Below are 23,480 nucleotides of genomic sequence, written 5' to 3'. Positions count from 1 at the left end.
AGGCTTGGTTTATAAAAATAGCTTGGTCTTTAAAGAAGATGAAGAATGGCTCTTTCAAGGGATGAGCTTGATTATTCTGTTTATTACTTCATTATTTGCATTTTGGGATCTGGAGGATCCTGAAGTAGTAAGCCCTGGAAAATGAGCTGTTGTTTTTTTTTTTCTGAGTCTTCACTTGAAGAATCACCAAAGTGCCTTCACAGAGCTGTCACTCAGCCTGCTGAGCTGAAAGCTGATCTCCAGCAGTATCACAAGAAAAAAGGTACTTGAAGATTTTCAGGAGTACACTGAACTTCTTCAAGCCTCTTTCCTCAGGCAAAATGTCAGACTATTACAGAGGAAGGGGATAGTTTGTGCAGGTAACTCACAAATATGTCATTTTGGCCTGGTTGTCATGGAAGATTTTTTACAAAGGAAGCAGTTTTCTGTTGGAAAAACACTCTACAACCTTGTCTTGGAACCCAGACTTCATTTCACATGTATTGTAAATGAATCAAAGAGGAATTTTGGCTGGAGCTCCTTTACTTTGTATTTACAAGAATGAAGCAATAATGAAAGAGGAGTTCTGTTTAGAAGGTAAAATGTATCACAAAGGTTTCCCAGCCAGACATTCTGATCCACTGAGCAACCTCAAAAATATTAACTCCAGTACCCTCTTTAAGAATTCAATAACAAATTATGCTGTGGACACCTTCTTGTAAAAAGGAAAGCCTTCAGTCTGCACTGTAGTCTCTATTACACTTTTCTCTTTGATGGATGATATTTATGAAATGCCAGATACACAAGAGCCCCCTTTCTATGACAGCCCATCTGCAAGAAAACTTCACATCAAATGGAAAACATTTAGTGAGAAGCTGGCAGAGAACACTGCAGACAGAATGCTATTACATAGTTCCTTTGCCTTAAGCACTTTTTTTTTTTTTTTTTTTGGAGAGAGAGGGAGAAAAAAGCCAGTGAGGTTTAAAGCTTTAATCTCATACCCAAGCTTGTCAGAGCCCAAATCTATCTGTAATGCTCTCCAAATCAGAATGAACTCAGAAAGATGACGTTCGATCTTTAAATCCTTCTCTGCAGACCTATTTTTAATTCTCAGGTTCATAAAATGGATCCCTCCTGTGGCTCCAGAGCTAACATGTATCCTACCTATTATGTCTGACATAAACACATCAGAATTCAGCTGCATTTAGAACCAAAAGTTTTCTTTCTACAATTTCCTGTGTAGTGTAATAAAACCAACTCAGTGTTACAGAACTACGATTTCCATTGGTGCAAAATCAATTATCTCCTTTCCTGGTCACTGTTACTCTTTTCACTCCACCAGTAACACTAACTCTAATATTCTGGACACTTTTGAACAAATTGTATCTTCTTATTTTGCTTTCTTTGCCACAGAGTGAGTAATAAATGCTTCATAAATAACGCCAAAAAACGATTTTTCATATCTTATTTTCTCAACAATAATTTTTTCAGTTTCTTTCTAAATTAATTCCTAAACAGTCAAATATATTCAAATATTTGATACAATAACTATGGGCAACCATAACTAACCACCTTTCCAAAACCTCCTGTGATGTACCATTTCTGTTCCATTTCTGTAAATCAATCCATTTAAGCTGGATCAGAACTGACAAGCCTACTCAACTATAGACAAAACCCATCAAAATACATAATCATTTCAATGATCTGAACCAGGAATTACATGATAATTCAAAGCTGTGTCTTAAGATTTTCAACTGATGCAGTTTTATTAATCACTCTCATGAACTACCATCATTTTCACCAATGGGAACAGATTTCTGTTTATGACCTGAGGACATAAACAGATATCTCCAAATGGAACTGCTGCCTACATTCACTCCCTACAGCAACAACATCTTCATTAAAACACTTTGATACATGTTCATGTAAATCCAGCAGAATAACATTTTGCAAATATTCCAGTATGAAAAACAGAGCATTAAAGTAATGAAATTCTGCTAGTTTTACATGATTCTGGTAATCTTCACATTCCTCACTTTGGCATTAATTTAGTGCTTTAAGTTTTCCTGCAAAGAAATGTACTCTGGAATAACTTTATATTCTAATTATAGTTTGATGAAGATGCATCCTGAGCTGACACTGAACCTGCTCTGTCTTTCCATGCTAGGAATGATTTATTCTGCCAGTTCACATCCAATTTTAAATGAAATTATCCATCTTCTTGGCTGATGAACTGATACCAGATTTCAAAGCACACAGAGATGGACACACTCACTCACAATCTACTTCCAAAATGGCACGGACAGACTTGGCAAGGTCCCTGGCTTCTGCTGCAAGAGCTGCTGTGACAGTAGGTCCGACCCTTCCCAGCCGAGCCAGAAGTGCTTTAGTGGACAATGTTCTCCTGTCACTAAGATAATAAAAAAAAATAAGTGTTTATTTGTAAGATGATAAAGGAAACTGTTCCTTTCAATAAGATAAACTTGTTTTTCTAAAGTGGTTTTGTTCTCACTGTATGAACAAAAAAAGATTCACGCTCCCAAATCAGTGAGTTTGCCCCAGCAGCAGTCCTGGCTGAACAATGAAGGCATTTGGAATGTTCAATTCAAGTAACATTCACAGCTCAAAATGCACTGTCAAGGGCTCAGTGGGTGTCAGGAAAGGAACTTGAATGGAATTCTCATACCAGCATTTAAGAAGGGACACTGCTTCATGGGACCCAACTCTTATCTTCTCTGCTGTTAGCGAGTCAGTTTGTCACACTGGCTTAATATTTGATAATTAATTCATTCACTAAAATAAATTCTATGAACTTTGTAAAACAGACATCATTGCTGTGTGCAGTTCCAATAACTGATTATCTATGATGTCCTAGTTGGTCTGTGCCTGCATAGGTTTTTTTGAAATAAAGTTCCAGTTCACTTCACTTAAATACATTTGATTTCCTTGAGAGCTGTCTCAAAAATAACTGCAGGAAGGAGACTAAACAATTTTACTATTACATAAATATCAATGGAATGCTATCTGGGATATACAGGCACAATCATGACAATTTTCTGAAGGACCAAAGGCTGCTTAAATCTTCTTGAATATTCCCAGCAGCTTTTTAAACAAGAGAAGTAATAAAATGTAAATGGATACGCATTTTATCAATTTATTTATATGCTACTGGATTCATTGTGATGCAAAATCACCTAGGAAAATCTAAAAAAATATTAAAAAATTATAACCCACTGTTAAGGTTCCTTGCATTTTAACTAATCCTTAGTACATTATAATTACTTTATGGAAACATCCAGACAATCATAGCTATGTAATTACTAAGTGTTTTAATTTAATTCAGCGGTTTTTAATGAAGCTGTATCCCGAAAGCCTAATTTATAATTCATGCCATTCCCTCTCCTTCAATAAAATGACACTCAGAACTATACAGCAAAAGTATAGAAAAAAATAGCTACAAGGCAGTTTTCTGAGACTTGGAAACAACAGCAGAGTTTTTCACTATTAATATTGCTATTTCATTACCTTAAAACTGTTGAGGAAGTAGAGTTATCTGAAAGTATTTCATGCACAACCTGTTGGTCATAGTCAAGAAGTTAACAGTTTATAAATCAACACAGTCAAAAAGTTAATACCTTATAGTTTGATGTTCTATTTGAGGCTGGGGAATTTGATTTGCAATTAAAGAGTCTAGTGTCTCCCAGTTAGAAGCACAAAATTAAAAACCAAAATATTATGACCCCTTTAAACCAAGTAAATATAACATCACTTTTTTGCTGTTTCATAACATGCCAAAGAATTATCAGATATTAGCTTTCTCTGCCTTTTCTTCTGAGGAATTTCACAGAAATTGACAGAGTTTAGGTGGAAAAAAAAATCTGGTTATTTTCATTTGTCCAGTATAGAAAAACACAAAGATTATGTAAATCTCTGGATCTGTACACTCATACATCATCTGTATTCCTAGGAATGAAAGGATCTCTGCAAACTAGTTTATAGCAATTTTACTATGCTTATTCCTCACAAACATCACACAGAAGCATTTTCCAAATAAGGTATTGTTAGAAATGAAAGGCAAAGTTACCTCTACAAATTGTAGCAATTTTTCAGTGGCCACCTCAAAGGTCTTCCTGGCTGACTCTGATTTCCGCAGCTGGCAGTCAAGCACTGTAACTCTCTTTCTCAAGTCTTGAATGTTCTCCTGGGAAAGGTATTTTAAGGCTTTTATTCTAATAACTTTCCTCCCATGGATAGAGACATAGTGTGAACAGAGTGTTTGGAATTTTTAACACACTCTTTTCTACATTTCTGTAAAACACTTAACTGGAATGCCTGACCAGCTGGCAAATCTGCTCCAAACTTTAGGCAAATGATAGAAAGGTAAATTAAAACTGGAAGACAACAACAAGGATAGGGCTGAAAATTAAGAGAGTTTGAACTAATTGATGAATGGATCAGAAATACCAACCTGATGGTGACAGTATCTCTCAGCAGGGTGCCATAAACAGCCAGAACAAACTCAGTCCCCTGGTTTGCATTCAACACAGTAATTATGGCACATCTTGGAGGAAACTACCCCCTAGGATGTCTCTGCATGCACTTGTATAACCTATTGATCAGTGTTATGCATCCCTCCCTCCTTCAGTACAGAAGATGTGAGCTCTGTTAGATCCAGCCCTGGAGGCTCTGGGTTTCATCAGTCCCTGGCACTGTTCCTGTGACAGGACCACGAGTGAAATCCTCACATGTACCTGGGCACCTCTGTTTGGCTCAGCTGTCTGCTGGACACAAAATCCAGAAAGATCTCTCCAAAATACAGAGAAAGATCTCTCCAAAATACAGAAAAAAGCACTGTAGTTAAAAATAAATTTTCATATCACACTGCAGGTGATCATTCTGAAAGCCCACAACAACCTACTCTAAAACCCTTACAAAATAATCACCAAAACCCACTTATTAACTTTTCTGGAAGTAAATTTGTTTGTATACACTGTACAAAGCAGCAGAATCATCACTGCCTCAAATGTCAAAGAATCTGTTGATTCAAACACCAGTTTTTGGTAATTTCACTGTCCACTCTGGAGAAGAAGCTGGTGAGAGATCTCACTCTTTCACACTAAAAAAGTGAGAGGGACCAAAGTGATTTTTATTTATGCCTCAACATATGTTATACTCTGTTTAGTGAGTGTGTTTTAGGGGGAGATTAACTTGGGCATTAAAAGAAAAGAAAAAACCAAACAGGTGTGATCCTGCCTGAAACTTGACTCCCCTTTTACAGCAGGACAGGACAAAAGGGTATAATATGGAGTTGGTACCTACTTGATACTGCTTCTTTGGGATAAGAAATGCAGAGATTCAAATCTCCACACAGGTATAGTAGTACTCAGTCAGAATTTCAGGAACTCAAGCTAGAATCTCTGGAGCAAATGTCTAGGAAAGCAACCCACACTCTCTGAATCTCTTAAAATTTGGCTATTTATTAAAGTCCTAGAAAACAAACAGTGCTGCAAGAACACCTGACATAAAACATGGGGCATCTCACCCAGATGTTCAGAAAGAACATCCAGGGTGTGACTCACATAATCACTCACAACCAGATGAGAGGAATTCCTCCTGGGAGCCACAGAGACTTGCTAAGCTGTTTTCTGCAAGCTTGTTTACCACAGAGCTTGACTTTACTTTCTAATGTCTTGAAATATTAAATTAATTCTCAGGATAAAATAAGGCAATATTTCAGGAGGTTTTCTTCACCAGGTCATATGTGCATCCATTTTTATGAGAAAAATAAGGTAACCTCATAAATGCCAACCTGCTTGCACTTGTTCAAACTGTGTCTAAAACACAGGTCAGGAGTTATGGAAAAAAAATATTTTATATTAATCTTTTATTTTTTTAAAATTTTTATTTTATTTCTTAACCTGTTCTGAAATGCCTCACTGGAGATGAAGTAGATTTAAAATGTAAGGCTAAATTAAATTTTTTTTGGCAGGATTACAACATTTAAATGATTACCTTGATTAAATCTAAATTTACTTTAGAACAGGACCGAACTTTACATGGTTGTTATTTGTCTAACAGAAACATAAACCTGAAGGCTATTTTCTTATGTGTACAAAAGCACACAAATATATGCAAGGTATAGTTTTTAAAGACAATATATCTGCAGCCCAGGAACTATTCCATGTTTAATGCTTGAGATGTACCATTCTGACCTAAAACCCACATATGCTGGGAGCTCCTGTTCTTCCAGCCCAAAGATGTCTGGATAAAGGAAGCCTCGTTCACTTCACATCATCCCAGTTATTGAATAATACAAGACAAACAGTGACCTACTTTAGAAAAGCAGATGAAAAGAAAATGAAAACAAGACACATGACAACAGCAAGGAAACCATGGTAACTCTGACAGGCTTTGCTTACTTTATTTTGGCCAGAATGCTCAGCGAGCTGAGCCTTCAACTCTCCAATTTCAGCCTCTAACAGGTGAATCACCTCTTCATAGTCCATCTCCATTCCCCGAGCCTGCCTTTGTGCAGCCTCTGCAAGGTGAATTCTGCTTCTCAGGGCTCTTGTCTCCTCCACAGCTGCCTTGGCTTCCTGCAGGTTATATAATTCAGTGGAAAAGTTACAATTCCAGCTACCAAAAAGAGCAGATTTAGCTCACAAGTATTGCAGTTGGCATCTGGGCTACCTGTTAGCATTCAGGGTTAGAGTGCTCAATTGTGAATTTTAAATATATGATGTGCAAATGAAAAACAGGTATGTACAGAGAAATAATTTTCCTAATAAATTAAAGAACAAGTTCTATAATTACTGAAAATCTACTTGAATGAAAGGTTTTCTTGAAAGGCACCAGATGCTGTTGATCTGCCCCACTGCTTCCATACCAAAAAAAGTACCTTAATGAGATGTTACTTCATTTCATTATTATTGCCTGAATTCACACTCTAGTCACAGCTCACACATCATGTAGATGAACTTTTAATGTAAGTATTCAGTCCACACTCTTCTCAGAATCAGTGCTTTTTATAAAATCTATTTTTCTGCCTAGTTCCTGCTCCTGTTATGCTCCTAATGTCCTGGATTATCACAAAAGAGTGTTAGATAAAACTTACATATAAATAATGTACAGAAAACAGAAAATAAGAAACTGTTAGTTTTTAATTCAGCTAATGTAACCCCTAAATGTTACAAAATCTCCTTTGAACAAAGATATCACTCAGTTAATTTTAGGACTGAACACTGATTGAAGTTAACTTTGATTAGTAAATTAGAAAGCCAAACTAAAGGTCTGTAAAACAGACTACAATGAGCTCACACTCATCTAGGAATAAAACAAACAAACTGCTTACACAAAATGTACAGGTTCACTGGCACCAAAACCACTAAACCATCTTTTCCCTCAACTTTTAATTAATCTGTAAGAAAAGTCACTTTATATCAATTTTCTGAATAATTAAAATGATCAGATTTGAATACACATATTCACACAGCTGGAAGTTTTTTGTAGAAGTTGCTCAGTTAAGGATTCACTTAGGTGAATATTCTATTCCTGGTCTACCTATAACATCTTATTATTATAATTATATCCTGGTTGAGAATGGAACAACAGGGAAAACAGGTGGGTGTAGAGGAGAAACACACTATGACTCTTTAACATGGAGGAAATAACCTTCTAGAAGCTAGGTTTGAAATTGCTGTTTTTAAAAAACCAAGATTACCAGATCTTCCTGTTCTGTGGAAGAAATTGCATATAACAGATAGAAATGTCTAGAGAGGTCAGTTAAACTAAAAAATGCAGATTTAATTCTTTCCTAATGTAGAAATATTTGTTCTGTACAATCAATATCCTTTAAGTCATGTTTTCCTATACTTTGTGATAATGTTCTTTCAGTAAAATGATCTACCAATCTCAGCTTCATATGACTTTTAACTGCTACACTGTTAGGCTTAATGAACAATATATTCCAGGCCTTAAATCAGCTAATCTCAGTGACATATAACCAGTACATCATCTTCCTCATCTTTGCAATATAATAACAATTTGGACAATAGCCAGGGACATCCTGGACTCTCAGAAAATAGAGCAGTGGAAGAAGTAAGCACACACATAGAACAGCAACACCATTAGTGAACACAGCTGACACTGGTGTTGTATAATTCAGAGGTTTCTGTTACAGGGCACGAGCACTAAGAAATCCATTGACAGCAAGTAGAATGATTTCCTTTTTTAATTTGGAAGCATTAGGTGAACTACACAAGGACCAAATGCAGCTGGGAACAGACTCATCCCAAACTTGTGACTCCATGTGTGTGTTATTCCTCACACTGGTGTCACAGCTGTGTGTTTACAGCACTCAGAGCAGCATGAGGGGCATTACTGCTCACATCCCTGAAAGCACAGCAACCACCCCTCCTGCAAGCTGTTTGTGGCACTCCTTTTTCCTAGAAACAATTCAGGGAACACAGGGACTTCTTGGAAGTTATCAACTTACTGAATTAGAGGCAGAGGTTACTGCCTTTGGGGAGGGCATTTTCTTGCCACTGTAAGGAACAAAATGAGTCAACAGTGAGAAGAGCTGGGCCCTGCTGCTACAGAGGATGAGTTGGGAGCCTTCAGCAGCAAAGGCATCCTTGGGAACAGGAGGTGGGAAAAAGACTCTTGGAGACAAAAGTGAAAAGATGCTCTGATGTTAGGTTTGACTAATATAAATGAACACAGTGGCCTTGAAAAAAGGTGGCATCTTAAAAACCCACACTTAGGAATTATTTAAATAAACTGACATGAGAAAAGTGAAGAGAAAATTGCTATTATGAAAAGGGAGGTCTTCATTTTGAAAGAAGACCTCCTTGAGATAAAGGTTTAATATCTTATAATCCAGAATTGCCTTTACTCCTCCATTGTTTTTTCAGAACCCCAGTTGTTGAATATTAATTTCTTTGTAATAGCAGACTAAGTATGACCAGATTTCAACAGTGAAAGACCTAAAGGAATAATTAAAGAACAATGGCTTCTTACATTACAATGAAAGAATTACACACTACAACTGAATTAGTAAAATTGTCTGACACACCAGAACCATTTGCTGGAGCAGAGGGGCATAAAGGGAAATGATTCCATCAGGTTTTTCCATTCTCCAGTTACTGGATTGGCACTGTGGGGACACAGTGGGTTCTCTCACCTGGCAGGTAAGGGGGCCCCACCAGTGAAGAACTGATGGGTAGCACCCACTTCAGAAACACAAGCTCTTGTCACACTCAAATGTATGAAAAAAGTGCCCAAGGCCAGGCTGGATGGGGCTTGGAGCAATCTGGGATAATGGAGGGTGTCCCTCTCCATGGCAGGGGGTGGAATGAAATGAGCTTTAAGGTCCTTTCCAACCTAAACCAGTCTAGGATTCTAGATAGGGGATCTGCAGCTGCTGATATTTCTTTTATATAAATACCTCATGGGACCCATTGTCCTGAGCTGGTATGAGGCCACTACAACCAAAAAGGATTTAGCAGCTGGAGGAGAGAAGCTGAATGCTTAAATGAGAAATTTTAAGGTACAGGTTTCTTCCTAAGCCAGGTTCTATTTCTTCCTGGGATAAATTCAAGTGTCAGAAGGTTTTATCCAAGTTTTATTCCAGCCACAAGAAACACCAGAACTAAGACATTATTTTAAACCACATGGAAACTGTAGTTACAAATCAATCACGCTTGTTGATTAGTTCTACAAAAATTGTACGTTGAAATCATCCTTTAAAAGAACTTTGAATATCTTTACTATGTATTAAAATAAAAAAAAAAACAAACCCAAATTAAATAAACCCTGTACTTCTTTCAGGCAGGGTGAAATAAATTAGATACTGCTTTCAAAATAGCAGCTATTCAAAGCCCCTCTTTTCTCTTTAGAGAAAACAACCACAGAGTGGCAAAGATCAGCCCTATGAACCAAGTCCAGGAGTTTGGGATACCACAAACAATATCTTATCTTTACAACCTCTCCCATTTCCTATGTTTAGCTGAGTGCTCCAGCTGACAGAAACTGCCCAGAAAAAGCTGTAGTACAGAAGGGATCATTCAGACTGAAATATGAAATATCCCAGGACTCTCAGGCAGCACAGGATCCAGTCCAACTCCACCAGGAAGAGAGAAGACATCATTACAGATTTCACATTCATGCTCTTGGCAAGACTTCAGGTACTCAAAAGTGCCTTTCTGTGTTTTGTGCCAATTTCAGCTTACATATGATTTCAAGGAAGACACAAAGATATAGCACTGTATCACAGCTTCAAAGTAAAAATAGATCAATTAATGAATTTTAATTGTCACATACCAATATTAGAAAATAATTACTACCTCACTGCAAGTTTAGCAGCATTTCTAATCTTAAGAGCTTATTCATGCTGTTAGTTACTGAGTCGAGCACTGTTTAATGAGTTGGTACTAACAAAACATGTTCATTAACCAGAATATTTGTACCCCTGTTTTAATTAATCTGTAATCTCTGTAATTCAACAATTAGTAGAAAAGAGAAATACCACAAAATATACCCTAATACATGACTGGTAACCTAAATCCTCATTTAAAACCTTGTTTTTTCAGGAAAACAGTAATTTTTAAAAAAGTGTTTGAATTACACTGAAGTCAGAATACCTTAAGCACAGACTTAAATTGGTTTTTTTTTGCATACTTTGGTTGTTTGTTACTTTTAATCAGGCCATTAGGGCTCAATAATGTACTCATTAACTCCTTTGACTAACCAGCTCAAGCAGGAATGCACGTCTTAAGTTAAATGGCAACTTGTACTGTAAGTAGCCTATTTTTAAAAAAATTATCATCATGAATCTCAGTGCCAATATTGGTTTTAAACAACAGAAATAGATATATAATAACATATATAAAACACTTGAAGATGCACCAAGTATAAACAGAAGAAAATGTCCATTAAAAGCCCACTTATATCTCCTAAAATAGATCACACAATGCTATAATTATATATAATTTATTATTTCTCTTTCACTTCACTATATGGAACCCTTTCAATGCCTACAAGAAAATCAGTATTTATCCCTGGGTGGTTTGCAGGTCAAAGCTGAATTTCACCACCCCACAACAGCACCTGAGAAAAATAAAAGTGGGAGGACCTCGAGTGGTGGCAAATGGGCACTGCTGCCACTTAAAACATCTTAAACCAGCTCTGTCCAAGGCTGCTTTCCCAGGAAAAGCAGGTTTGTACTGGGGATTGTACTCTGTGATAACTTTATTCTGGACTAATACACCGAATAAGTGTTCTGCTCTAGAAAAACACTGTCAACCCAATAGGGAATGGAAATTTCAAGTGCATTACTGGAACAATCTTCCAGTTAAATTTTATCCAGAAGATAACCCAATTTATTTCCCACAGTATATAGAAGGAAACAACACAATACTAATGGAAAAAGCTTCCAAGCAAGCTCTTGTATATTCAAGGAATAAAAGGTGATAATGAAGGTGTTCAATGACTCTTATGAGCAAAAATATAAAACTATCTTAATACAAGGGATTTTTAAACTTTATCTTGCATTTTCACATGACATCTGACATGAGAAACCCACAAAGAATAGGTGCAGCAGTGCAGGAGAGAAAAAAGCAGCCAGCTCTTTAGAAGGAAAAGCTGACTGGGTGTACAGGAGGAAGAGGGAGCAGGAAAACTCCTTGGTTTTGAATCCAGGCTATAAATTACATGAGACTTACATTTAATTGGGAATTTCTTTTCAGAGACACAAGGAAGCCAAATACTCTGATTTATTGGCTCATAATTATAGACAAATTTGGAGGCAGAAACAAGACTTTCCTCAGAAAGCCCTGACTACAACTTTTTATTCTGGTAATTTTTTTCACATTTAAGACTGGCTGACATAAAAAGTACTTAATGTTAGGACTGTGAATTAGACAACTCTTGCCTAAGAACAGCAAAGTCTCTTCAAGAACACTTAAGACTAGAAAGATTCTACACTGTTATTCCACTCCATTGATCCAGCTGGTCTCAGGGTTCTTATCTCAATTCAATAACAGTGAAATAGATTACTGCTCTAAAATATGAAGGATCAATTCTTCACTTTTAATCAAAAGCTCTGTAGTAACACAAGAACCACTTTGTGTTGAAATCAGTGTGAAAGAATAATCTATATGAGCACCAAGAGAAAAAGAAGTGTTCCTTTCTCCCTTCCACAAAAAACAATTAATTTTTAAAAGATAATTATAATTTTTAGAGCCTTCAACATACTTGCTTGACTACTTGTAGCTGCTCTGTTAACTGTTTCTGTAAGTTCACAGATTCAGACAATTCTTCCTGTTAAAAAGAAATAATAAATAAGTTTGAAAGAGTTTTGGTCCTAAAGCAATTAGCTCTTTCAAAACTACAGATAACAATACTGATCTTCTATCAACAGCTTTTATAAAACTTGTGATAAAACCACCTCTAAAAGCTGACTTTTCTGTGAGTTCATTGATGCTGTTTAAGTTTCTTAAGTATTTTAGAATTATTTGCTGAACATTTCTGGGGTGTGTGTAAAAGAGTGTAAGAAATAAGGCAATTAATTACAGATTGATCATTGTCAGTTTTCCACATCAGCAATTTAGGGACTCCTGGTCAATATTCACTGTATTCAATGTAAATGGGATTCTTTCATTTCAGTACTCAGAAGAATCCTTGTGCACAGAACAGAGAACTAATCTCTGGCCATTTCAAAACAATGCCTCTGTAATTTACAGCAAGAAATTTTTTGGGCCAAGGGACAATTTTTAAATTGTCAGTAGATTTAAAATTGTCCATTTTAAATAGCTCAGTATTCCTGTCTAAGAACCAGAGTTATGTGTGCTGAATACAGAACTTCCTATCTTATGGTTTATTAAAAAAGAAATTCAGGACAATATGAATGTGGTATTAACCAGGAGTATTAAGAAATAATATTTATTGCTTTAGGACTTGGGAATTTAGTATGGTTGGGAAGATATGTGTTAAAGTTGCACACAGATTAATTTGTCCTCCAGTTCTGATTCCTTTCAGAAGAATCAGCACATGCTCAGACTCTGCAGCTACTAGCATCACACATTTTTAAATAAAATTACCATGCAAATCAGTCATTTCTCCAAATTCACTTCTGTGAAATGTCTGCTTATTCTCATTTCTCTATGGATCAGATTAAAAAATGTGTTAGCATTCAGTATAATGGCTAAAATTCACTGTCTCCACAAATATATTGTATGCAATCTTCAAATATTATTAGGACTGTTTGCACTGCCATTTTATTTATCTATGAAAAACTGCACATAAAATTAAAAAAACCCAAAAACAGTCAATTACTATACATACTCAAAAAATTAATCACTTGAATAATTTAAAGCAAATAAAAATTAAGTGTTACCTTTAATATACTGATTTCTTTTAAAGCTTCATTTCTTTCTTTCTTAAGTTTTTCCACATCATCCTCCAAGGAATCACAAGTTACAAACTGTTTATATACAAACATGTAAGGTTAGAATGTATTGCTAACTGTGTCTTCCATAATCTTCAACATCTTATATTAAAAGTTCTTGTTAATAAACTGAGAAGACAATCTTAATTTTAGGATGATTTATAGATCTTTTATAGAAAATATAGATCATTTATATAAAATGCTAAAAATGTTTAATAAAATTTTAACCAACTTATCTTCCAAAGGAACAATTACTTTTCCTTTTAAAATGGATTAATAAAGTATCTTTTTAAAAGTACCAAGAATACATCACTATTTTAATATATTAAATAATAAGGCATTCTATTTTAGTTCATATACTATGAATGTTCTTTTTTAAAGTCATCTCTAGAATAAAATTATTTTCATTGTAGCAGTAGCTCAAATCACTGGGCCCAGTAATTGTTTCTCACTCACACAGGTTGTGACAATCCAAATTTTACTCAGAAATCTCAGTAAATCAATGTTGTCCAGACTTACAACAAACCACAATTCAATTACATTAATTGCTTTCTGCAAATTAGGCTGCTGAAAAAAGCTTCACAGAAACTAGGTTATCTTAAAGAACCCTATGCTGCAGAGCTGTTTTAAACATCCACCCAAGATTTTGAGTTATTTTATATACAATAAACTCTCCAATAATCTCCTCCCAGCTGTTAAAACACTGACCAGGCACATATTTTACCTGTGAGTCCTGTAAACTGGTAACTTCACTGACTCCAGAGGTTTCAGATTTGTGACCATCATCAGCTGCATTTGAGTGCACAGACAACAGTTTCCTTGAAACTTCAACGAAATCTAGGAAAAAAAACCCAGATTTTGTTGTTGTAACCTGGAAGTTCAGTTTTGTGACAGATCACTGATGCAGCAGAACTGCCAATATCACCATGAACAGCCACTGTCACAAATGCAGTGTTTGCTCTTTAAGATCTCTAAAGGAAATAAAGAAAATCAGAGAGATCTCTCCAAAGAGAAAGTTCTGGTAAAGCTGGTAAAAATAAAAATGCCCAAACACATCGTGGAATGAAATATCCTCAAATCAAATTGTGAAGGAGAAAAGAAAACAAAGGTGGTGTGAAGCTTTCCTTCAAAGCACCTGAGCTGTTCTGCATTTGGTAGGTGTCAGTGAAAAATGAAATAAATCTGAACACCAGGTATACACACCTGCCCTTCCCAATGAGTTACCAGAGGAGACAGGAAAAAGGAAATATTTCCTTTTCAGGCTCTTTAATATGTCTGAAAGCCTTGATAGAGGCTGGGTAAAATTGATGTTGACAAGCTGAAAGTTTTAAATACAAACAGTCCCTCAAGAACAATCAACATGACTTGGATTACCCATACATTCTGAATTAAAAAATTCTGCTACACTATGTCAGAAAGGTGGAAATAGAAAGGTCAGTTTATTCCACATAAAATCTTATAGAATATCCAGTATCTTTCTCAGTGAAGATCTTTTTGGATGTTTAAGTCCAAAATACTATTTTTCACACACTAGTGTTTTTCATGGACTTTAGGAAAAGTGAAGTTTCCATCAGTTTTAGCATCAGAACCATCATGTCTCACAGGTTCTGAAAAATATTTTTAAATTGTCATTGTCATCAACCAAAATTGTTATAAGCAACAGAAGCAATTCATTCCCAGAAAAATTAGGTTGAGTTGGAAGAATTGTGTTTGTCTCCCTGCAAACCTATTTCTATATGCAATAATTGAAATGTTTTTGCTTCCCACCTACTAAAGTTAAGTGATCCATAAGTCTACTTGCTTCAAGAAGCCTCTTTAACCATCAAAACTCTCACAAGTAATTTTTGGAAAAATTACAGTACCCTAATTTCCCTAAAATTATAATTTCCTTGTTTTGTCAAAACAAAAAATTCAGGATTTTGTGAGCACAAAATTAAACTTTCCCAAGGTTGGCCTTAATAAGATAAATTTGTGATTTACAGTCTCATTACTTTAGTTTCAGAATTTCAAGCTTACTTTCATCCAGTAAAAGAAGGTTCTTGCCTCAAATTATCATTTTATTTGCAGCAGCAGCCCAGTACTTACAAAAAATATATTAAGGGTTATTATCTATAATTTCTGTATTCTTACTTTTCATTATTTTCTATGGTAATTAACAAATTATTACCTCCAAAAGACACTGTTCCTTTCGAATCTTTATGAAGTTGCTGCCTTAGGGCTTGCTGCTGTTCATTTGTGAGCTGAATCCCAAGATAATTCAGTGCCTGGAAGGAAAAAACTTATTTTGGAGTGAAAAAAGGAAGGACTAAAGATAATGACTGCAGGGATGGGGGGAGTAATTAAAGAGCTACACTTCAAAGAGCCTTGGTATTCTGGTTCACTCTCACTGACAACACTTTTATTCCAGAGCCACTCAGTGACTTTTTCCATCTAATTGAGAGATGTTCAGATATTATTTAACATTGAATACATATGAGTGCAATAAGCAAACCCCTTTGTCCTTAATAACTGCTTTAAAAATCCTGAGGGATGTTATGATTCCCAGAAGAGTTAATCAGTAATTAGATTAACAAAAACAGTAATTTGCCCAATATATAAACTGAAATGTTGGCCTGCAACATGAAAGAACTACCCAAATAGAAAATTTTGTGTGTCATTTATACCTTAAAGTTTGTCAGCCTAGAAATATTGTCCAGATGTTTTACCTGGATCATGAAAGGGGAGGAAGGAGAACTGAGAAGACTTCAAGTATTTACCCTCTCCAGCTTTTCTGTTTTGAGGAGAATACTCAAGTTCTTTCCTTGGGGTTCATAATCATCATTCTGGCTGGGGGCAATAACTAAGAAATAAAAAAAAAAAATAAAGCAATAATGATGTAGTGGTAACTGTTTTGAAAAAAAAATTGTTCTGAAACTCTGCTCATCAAGTAGATGCCAGCTAAATACCCATTTGCCAAAAATACATGTTAATCCTTACACTGACTTTTTTTTTTTTTAAAGGACATAATTATAATCAACAAAAATGATGATTATCAATCACTTCCACTGTTTTTTTTTCACATTAAAAAAGTGACAAGTAGCAAATTAACAGAAAATAACCAGGAATAGGTTTGAGTGATCCATCAAGCATGTGGCTTCTCCTTGTGGTATTTTTTCTTCTCTCAGAGATACTCAGGAAACAGAAGGGGAAACACACTTGTGAATTCCAAGAGAGACCTCCAAGACACACCCTTGGTGTAACTGACAGTTGCCAAAAGCACATGGAGCGATCTAGAAAACACTGGGGAAAGAGAGGGAATGACCTGTTCCCAATGTGGGCTATGTGAACAACCATGGCCCCTCAGTATTTTTTCCTGGGAAGGAACTCTTTTCCAAGAATTCTTGCCCATTAGGCGACCATCCATCAGCACCTTGCACCCTTATAGTCAGAAACACAAATTTGCATGGGTTTTTTAACTACCACTTGGGATTTTAGATGTATGAAAATAAAAAAAAAAAAATCAATGTTTGCATTCATTATTTATAAATATAATGTAGATCTTCATGCTTCATTTCATTAATGGATTAAAAAGGTACTGAAACCAAAACCAGCATTTGACAAGTAAAGGATCCTACAGTTTGAGATTTTCTCTAAAGGAACAGAAGGAATTGCAGAGAATTCTTCTTTTTTTAAATTTTTTTTAGTTTCACAGCGTATCTGTTTCCAAGCTCAAAGTAATTTACATTTTCTTTACATGCCAAAAGCATAAACCAAAATATCTTGAAAATCTCTGACATTAACACCTCTCACATGCTATATTAAATTCTGAAGACAGTGGGCTAGAACCTTGGTGGAATTGGCTCAATTTTCCTTCAGCTCAGAATGAAAAAGCCTCATGTGTGAGTTTGTGCAAAAACTTCTCAAAACTATGCTGATTTTTTCATAAAGTGTTAAAAAAAAAAAGAGTATCTCATCTAAGAGATGCTTTAATTTTTCAAGGTTGTCTTTGAAAGTTTATCCTTGAAAAAGGGCAGCATGAAAGAAGTGGCAGGTTTGACAAAGGATGTGCTGTTAAATAAGAAGAAAATGAAACATGACAAGAAGCAGTACAAACTGGAGCTGCTCTGCTACCTACGTTCTTCAGATGTGTTCAGAGACTCTGCCCCTCTTGGTATCTTCAAACAAAGAAGCTCCTGTGTGCTGAATTATATTAACCAAGAGTCTTATATTCTGAATATATTAAAAAATAAGACTTTTGTCTTGTTCCTTTGATTTAGATGTAGTGTTTTCCATGGTCAGTATGTCAAAACTGTGATCATAAATCTCCTCCAGCTGTATTCAACACTAAAACTTTGCCAGTTTCAACAGCTCACATTTGGTCAGCTCACCCTTCAAGGAAAGGAACCAACTGGTCAGATTTGCAATATGGGAACTGTTTCATTTTGAATTTGAATATCTAATATGGACTATAATAAATACAGGTACAACTTAAATAACATCAGTGGAGGGACATCTGGAATGAATCAGATCCTGTGTATTTTTTTGTCCTCTGCTCAGTACATTAGACACGAAGTTGAGAAGTTCAGCTTATGCTTAATTGCTACTGCCTGAAGAGAAAGAATAAAGTTCAGGTCTGTACAGAGAAATACTGAACAGAGTCAGTTCTATCAGTGTGTCAATAGGGATTCCCATTACTGAGTCACTCTGGCATTTTCACTGTTTCTAAATACAACATATTTGTTTCCCACAGGAATCACAATTGTTCAGCTCATATTTGGTACTGACCAAATTTCACAAACTCTCTTTTTCCTTTGATGTTGTTTTCAAACTAGATATTTAGAGATGTGATCAAAGTGACTCTTGTCCTTGTTTGAATGTCATGTCTCTAAAACACAAATATACATGATATATTGTATTTGTTATTAACTGGAAAGCTGTTAAGAGGGCTGAATGTTATTTCTATCCTTTCAATATGCTGCCCTGATTTAAGCAGTAAAACCATGCAAGCAGCATACATCCCCAGAATTTCATCAAATCAAGAAAGCACAGTTTCTATGGCAACCTAATCTTGATCTATACGTAAGTCTTCATTATCTGGTTTCTACTGAGTCTATTATCATTACTGCTGTATAGCAAATGTTGTGATCACTCATTTTTGCTTGGTTTCAGCTGTTTGTTAGAGACAATGTAAGTTATATTTGACAGAAGCTACTAAAAATCCATTGATCTCAATCTTTTATTTAGGAGTATAAATACAGTGCAATATTCCCTTTTTTTAAAAGCCTATTGAGTCTCGTTATGTATTATGTTCTGTTTGACTGTTATTGAAAGAACAAGGAAAAGGGTGGCAGGGAATTAAATCAGCACTTACCCGTGGCTGATGCAGCAGCAGGATTGCTGTCTAGACCAGTAATTGGAGATTGCCCTCCCATCTTGACTCCAGTTTCCATCTACGAGAGGAAATGAAAAGTCATGAAATACCATTTCCAAAGCAGATCAGAAGCCAAACCAGAAATACACATTAATGAAAAAAAGGACAGGAAGGAATACCAGGGGAAGAAAAAAGGGCTGGGGAGATCAAAACAACCCCAGGAGAAAAAGGTATGGAGGGGGTGGTGGTTGTGAGAGGGAAGAACATTGAAAAAAATCAGATCAGGGACTCATCAAAACCTTGGGTTTTGAAAATCTTCACAGACTAAGATAGCACAGTTTCTCTAGGCAACCCACTTCAATGTTTATATCCCTAATAGGAAAGAAAAATGGGCAAGAATTTTAAGTACAAATATAAGATTTGAGAATCACCTGTTATGACTTTGTGTTTGAGAACATTTTATTCTTCCTTCTTCTAAGGCAATACTTTACTTAGCTTTAAAAATACGATAAACTGAAAATGTTCTTTCAAAAAATTGAAATATTAGTTTTAAAATCTTATTTCTCATGGTCAACATTATTTCTTTACACTGATGGTGAACTGTATGAATTAAAACAATTGCTGCTTAGCCAAAAGAAAGGGGAAAACCCCCACATACTTCTAGGACTTTTTTAAAGCAAAAATCTCATCATCACACAACAAGTGTGAGATTGTATTGTACTCACACATAGGTATGAAACAGGGAGTATTTTATCTCTTAAATATGTAATTATTTATATCTAATTCCAAAACTTCAGAGAAACAGTAAAGGAGAACTTGATATCTAAGAACACAGTTAATGCTTATTTAATTTGTTTTCTTACCCCAAGTCAACTAATTCCTCTCATCAGTGTGATTTACTCTCCTGTTATACAACATGGTTTTTCCAAGAGTTTTGATATTCCAAAGACAATATTGTGCAGGAAAACAGACAGTCATTTTCTTACTAAAATGGAAACTCAATTACAATTAAGAGAAAAACAACCACTTGCTCAGTTTGTTCTAAGAGGAGTAAAAAGCACACTCACAGCATCTGGAGGGAATGTTGAAACCAGCCTCCCATTAGGAGAGGGAAGAGGACCAAGTGCTGCAGCCTGTTGCTCTCCATGTGCTACAGAAGATGTTAAGAGGCTGAAAGGATGCTGCAGATTCTTTGGATGACTGGGTATGTTTTTCTGCCTAATAAAAGCTATCTCCCAAAAATTCTCAAACCTAGAACTAAAATTTTAAAAGTTTCAACATATTGCATACTTATATTATTCATAGAATTATACTTCTGCAAAAATTACATGTTTCCAAACACCATGTGTGGGTTTATTTAACTATTTTTCTAAAAGGATGTCCTGTTACCCATCATTACAAAGACAAACACTGTAATTTTTTGTTTAAACATTAAAGTATCATAATTCTGCAGTTCTAAAAGGTGCACTTGAATCTTTTCTACGAAATAATATTACAACTGAGTATTTAAAATAATTAGTATCTCTCATTTCCTCTAAGCACACAAAAACACTTTTCACATTAATCTGATCATAAATATCATCTATTAAACAATTTTGGGTGGTTGGCTGTTTGACAGCAACAGATACCTCATCTTTGTTCTGTTGATTATACTTTTTGCCTCTTCATAGGAGACTCCAATCATGGACTCTTTGTTGATGGACACAAGCTGATCCCCAGGCTTCAATCGTCCATCCTAAAACAACAAATATAAAACCAAACCCACAAATTTTATATTAATTGCTAACACTACAGAAAGAACTGTATAATCACAGCACTTGGACGTGTTCCCCTGGTTCTATTAGAGTAAGAAATATCAAGAATTGTTATAAAAACTCATCAGAGAAAATTGATATCAGAAATTATATAAAGAACAACTTTGGACCCAGATAAACACTTCTGTTAAAAAAAAAAAAAAAAAAGACAAAAAAACCAACAGATTTTTCCAGCACCAACCCATCTGACTTTAGAAAGCTTCTTTACTAATTAATTCAGCTCTGAGCTGGATTAATTTGTATTTCAAAAAGAAATGTTCATGGCAGTACATGGAACTCTTCAGACACTCACTGGCCATGTTAATGAGAAAACCAGATTGGTCTATTAGTACTCACTAGTCAAAACCATGACAGAAATAACCTCGTCAACTTTGTGCTTCTGTTGAATTAATTGCAAAAAACTCTCTATCAGCACAAGAACGTCTCACATTTCTGTCCCAGAGACTCTAAGACAAGGCTTTAAACATGGTAGATTTAAACATCTAGATTTCTCACTAAGATAGAGCTTTCTTTACCCACATTTTAACAGAGCCCTCAATAATTTAACTGGAAATTCATGCAATTCACCAATTCACCTATGCTTACAGAGTTATTTATGACATTTGTCTAATGTAATACACATCAAATTACACAGAATATGTCTCTGCTTCTCAGCTCCTAAGAAATCAAATACAAAATCAATCTATGTTAAAAAAAAATGTGTGCAGAAGATAATACATAGGAAATAAGTAAAATACCTTCTCAAGACTAGTATAATTTTACTTAACACACACATACCATAATTTTAGCTGTGTTGTTTCAAACCCATGCCAGTATTTTACTACCTTTTTTTTTTTTTTTTTTGTCACTTAGTGTTTTGGTTAGAGAATAAAGTTGCAGACCTTTTATTTTGCATTCATCCAGCATGTTCTAGGATATCCATTTCAATGGTGCCCTCATGTGGCAGACGTTTAAAATATGCTTATTACTTCACCTTCCCAAACAGGATAACCAGGATTGTGGAATTACCTCTATTATTGCTAATATTAGAGCCTACTGGAAATTGATGTCTTAGCCTCAGTCTATTGATCATGTGTGACAGGCTTTAAATTATATGTTCACAGTGAGAAAAATGTTTTATAAGCCACAACAAAATAGGAGAAAATAAAAGAGGATCTACTGAAAGAGGTCTTGGAGAAACATTGCATTTTTATCTTCCAGCTTGCATTTTAGGATTAAACTTAGTCTATAAAAATTCAGAAACAAATAGTTATAAACTGCTTGGGGATAAAATTTACTGCTCATGAATTGAGCTTGTCCTCTTTTGCTGGGCCAGAGGCAAAGGCTGGTTATCTACACTTCCAAATAAACATAATTACTCAGGATGCCAGAAGAGATACTGGGGAAACAGTTCTGTGTACCTGAACCAGGGAATTATATTATTTATTTACTTCTTATGCTGTCAAATCGCCCTGATTTACATCTTGCATTTGTCAGAAATTAAGAGTGATCAACACCAATTCATAGATTTTATTAGTCTGCACTTTCAGAATATTTTTTTCTAACTTGCCTACACAATGATTTCCAATTGCAAGGATCCATCTAAATTAAGTCTCAGGGAAATATGATTTTCTGAATGTACAAGAAAATGAATAAGAGGTGCAATCTGTAGCTCTGTCCTATCCTTCCTGATTTACCTTGCATCATGCAATCTTCTATAAAAGTTGGTTTTGTACCTTCTCATACATAAACTGAGGAAGAAGATCCTCATTTACCTCAAATGAACTTATGGATAAATTTTAAATACATTGTAACTGTTACAGTGCAGTGAGATAATAAAACAGAAGGCAAGGAGCAACACAAAAACATTTTGTATTTGAAAAATGACTGCACATGTAGCGTACAAAAGCAAGTACAAAATTAAGACAAAAATACAGGTGTCTGAAGGGGAAGGAAGGGAAAAAAGGCCTTTACCTTATGGCAATCACCACCTGGGATAATTTCTTGAATGTATACCAAAGGTCCTTCATTTCTGTTAATTCCACCCACAATATTCAAACCTAGGCTTGCTTCTTTGCAAACAGAGATAATCTGAAATGCACTGTCACTAGAGATACAAAGAGAAAGAAAAGTAGAATTACTTCACAGAACTAGATAATAAAGACTGAAACAATAACTTGTCTTTACCTTAAGGTTTTGTAAATATGTATTACAGTAACAAATAGAAATAGTGGACATTTAATCTCAGTGTGCAAATATTACACAACTTAAACTCAGCAACCTCAGGCACTTCTGACAATTACAAAAAGAATTGAATACTCTATTTTAGAAGGCTAAAAACTCCTCTCTACTATATAGAGATATATACTATATCCCAAGGTTTATGGGAGGATCACATAAACCAGGAACACTAATTCATTAGGAGACACTAAAAAAATAACCTGATTAATCTTCTTCTACCACATAAACAATAAATAAACATAAACAATAAATAAATAGAAAAATAACTTATTAAAACAGAAAGTCTGCAATGTTGATGGCATTATGAGCTACAGGACTAGAAGCTAAAAAACAAAACCAAACTTTAACACATAGTGCTCAACCCAAATTTTCTTGACCAGCCAAATACAGCATTTCCTGCAGCTCCCACAACAGAGGTACAGTCAGTTTTGGAGATTACTTTGGAAGCTTTGGGGATGGTGGTGGGACAGAATTATTTCTGCTGCTGGTGGTGGTGATGTTATCCTTTAGATGCAACTGAGGACTCTGTGACCTTGAGGATGACCCAGAAGAAAGGCTGTCTATAGATTTTGCTTCAAAAAAAAGAAATAACAATAAAAACAAATAAATAAATAACAGCCACATTTGGGAAAAAGCATAAAATTTTAGCTCACATAAGTAAGTTCAAAAAAAC

At 35.2% G+C, this 23,480-nt stretch overlaps 1 protein-coding gene across 16 annotated transcripts in view; it reads right to left on the bottom strand.

Annotated features, from left to right (window-relative positions):
• STXBP4 (syntaxin binding protein 4) overlaps positions 1–23,480 on the bottom strand; it is a 63,644-nt gene that overhangs the window by 26,335 nt on the left and 13,829 nt on the right. For all 16 annotated transcript variants that reach the window (XM_023938720.2, XM_086857723.1, XM_023938719.2 and 13 more), the window contains 14 exons: positions 23,247–23,379; positions 22,541–22,673; positions 20,402–20,508; positions 19,841–20,030; positions 18,774–18,852; positions 16,180–16,262; positions 15,591–15,687; positions 14,148–14,260; positions 13,373–13,459; positions 12,232–12,297; positions 6,399–6,575; positions 4,064–4,180; positions 3,505–3,554; positions 2,259–2,389 (listed from right to left, as the gene is read on the bottom strand). In XM_023938720.2, coding sequence (XP_023794488.2) covers positions 2,259–2,389; positions 3,505–3,554; positions 4,064–4,180; positions 6,399–6,575; positions 12,232–12,297; positions 13,373–13,459; positions 14,148–14,260; positions 15,591–15,687; positions 16,180–16,262; positions 18,774–18,852; positions 19,841–20,030; positions 20,402–20,508; positions 22,541–22,673; positions 23,247–23,379 — 1,563 coding nt within the window. The remainder of the gene's footprint in view (positions 1–2,258; positions 2,390–3,504; positions 3,555–4,063; positions 4,181–6,398; positions 6,576–12,231; positions 12,298–13,372; positions 13,460–14,147; positions 14,261–15,590; positions 15,688–16,179; positions 16,263–18,773; positions 18,853–19,840; positions 20,031–20,401; positions 20,509–22,540; positions 22,674–23,246; positions 23,380–23,480) is intronic.

Source organism: Cyanistes caeruleus, chromosome 19 (genome assembly GCF_971803275.1).
Source record: "Cyanistes caeruleus chromosome 19, bCyaCae1.hap1.1, whole genome shotgun sequence".
Lineage (NCBI taxonomy): Eukaryota > Metazoa > Chordata > Aves > Passeriformes > Paridae > Cyanistes > Cyanistes caeruleus.
The sequence above is the reverse complement of the archived record's forward strand: the minus strand, read 5'-3'. Positions and strand labels throughout refer to the sequence as shown.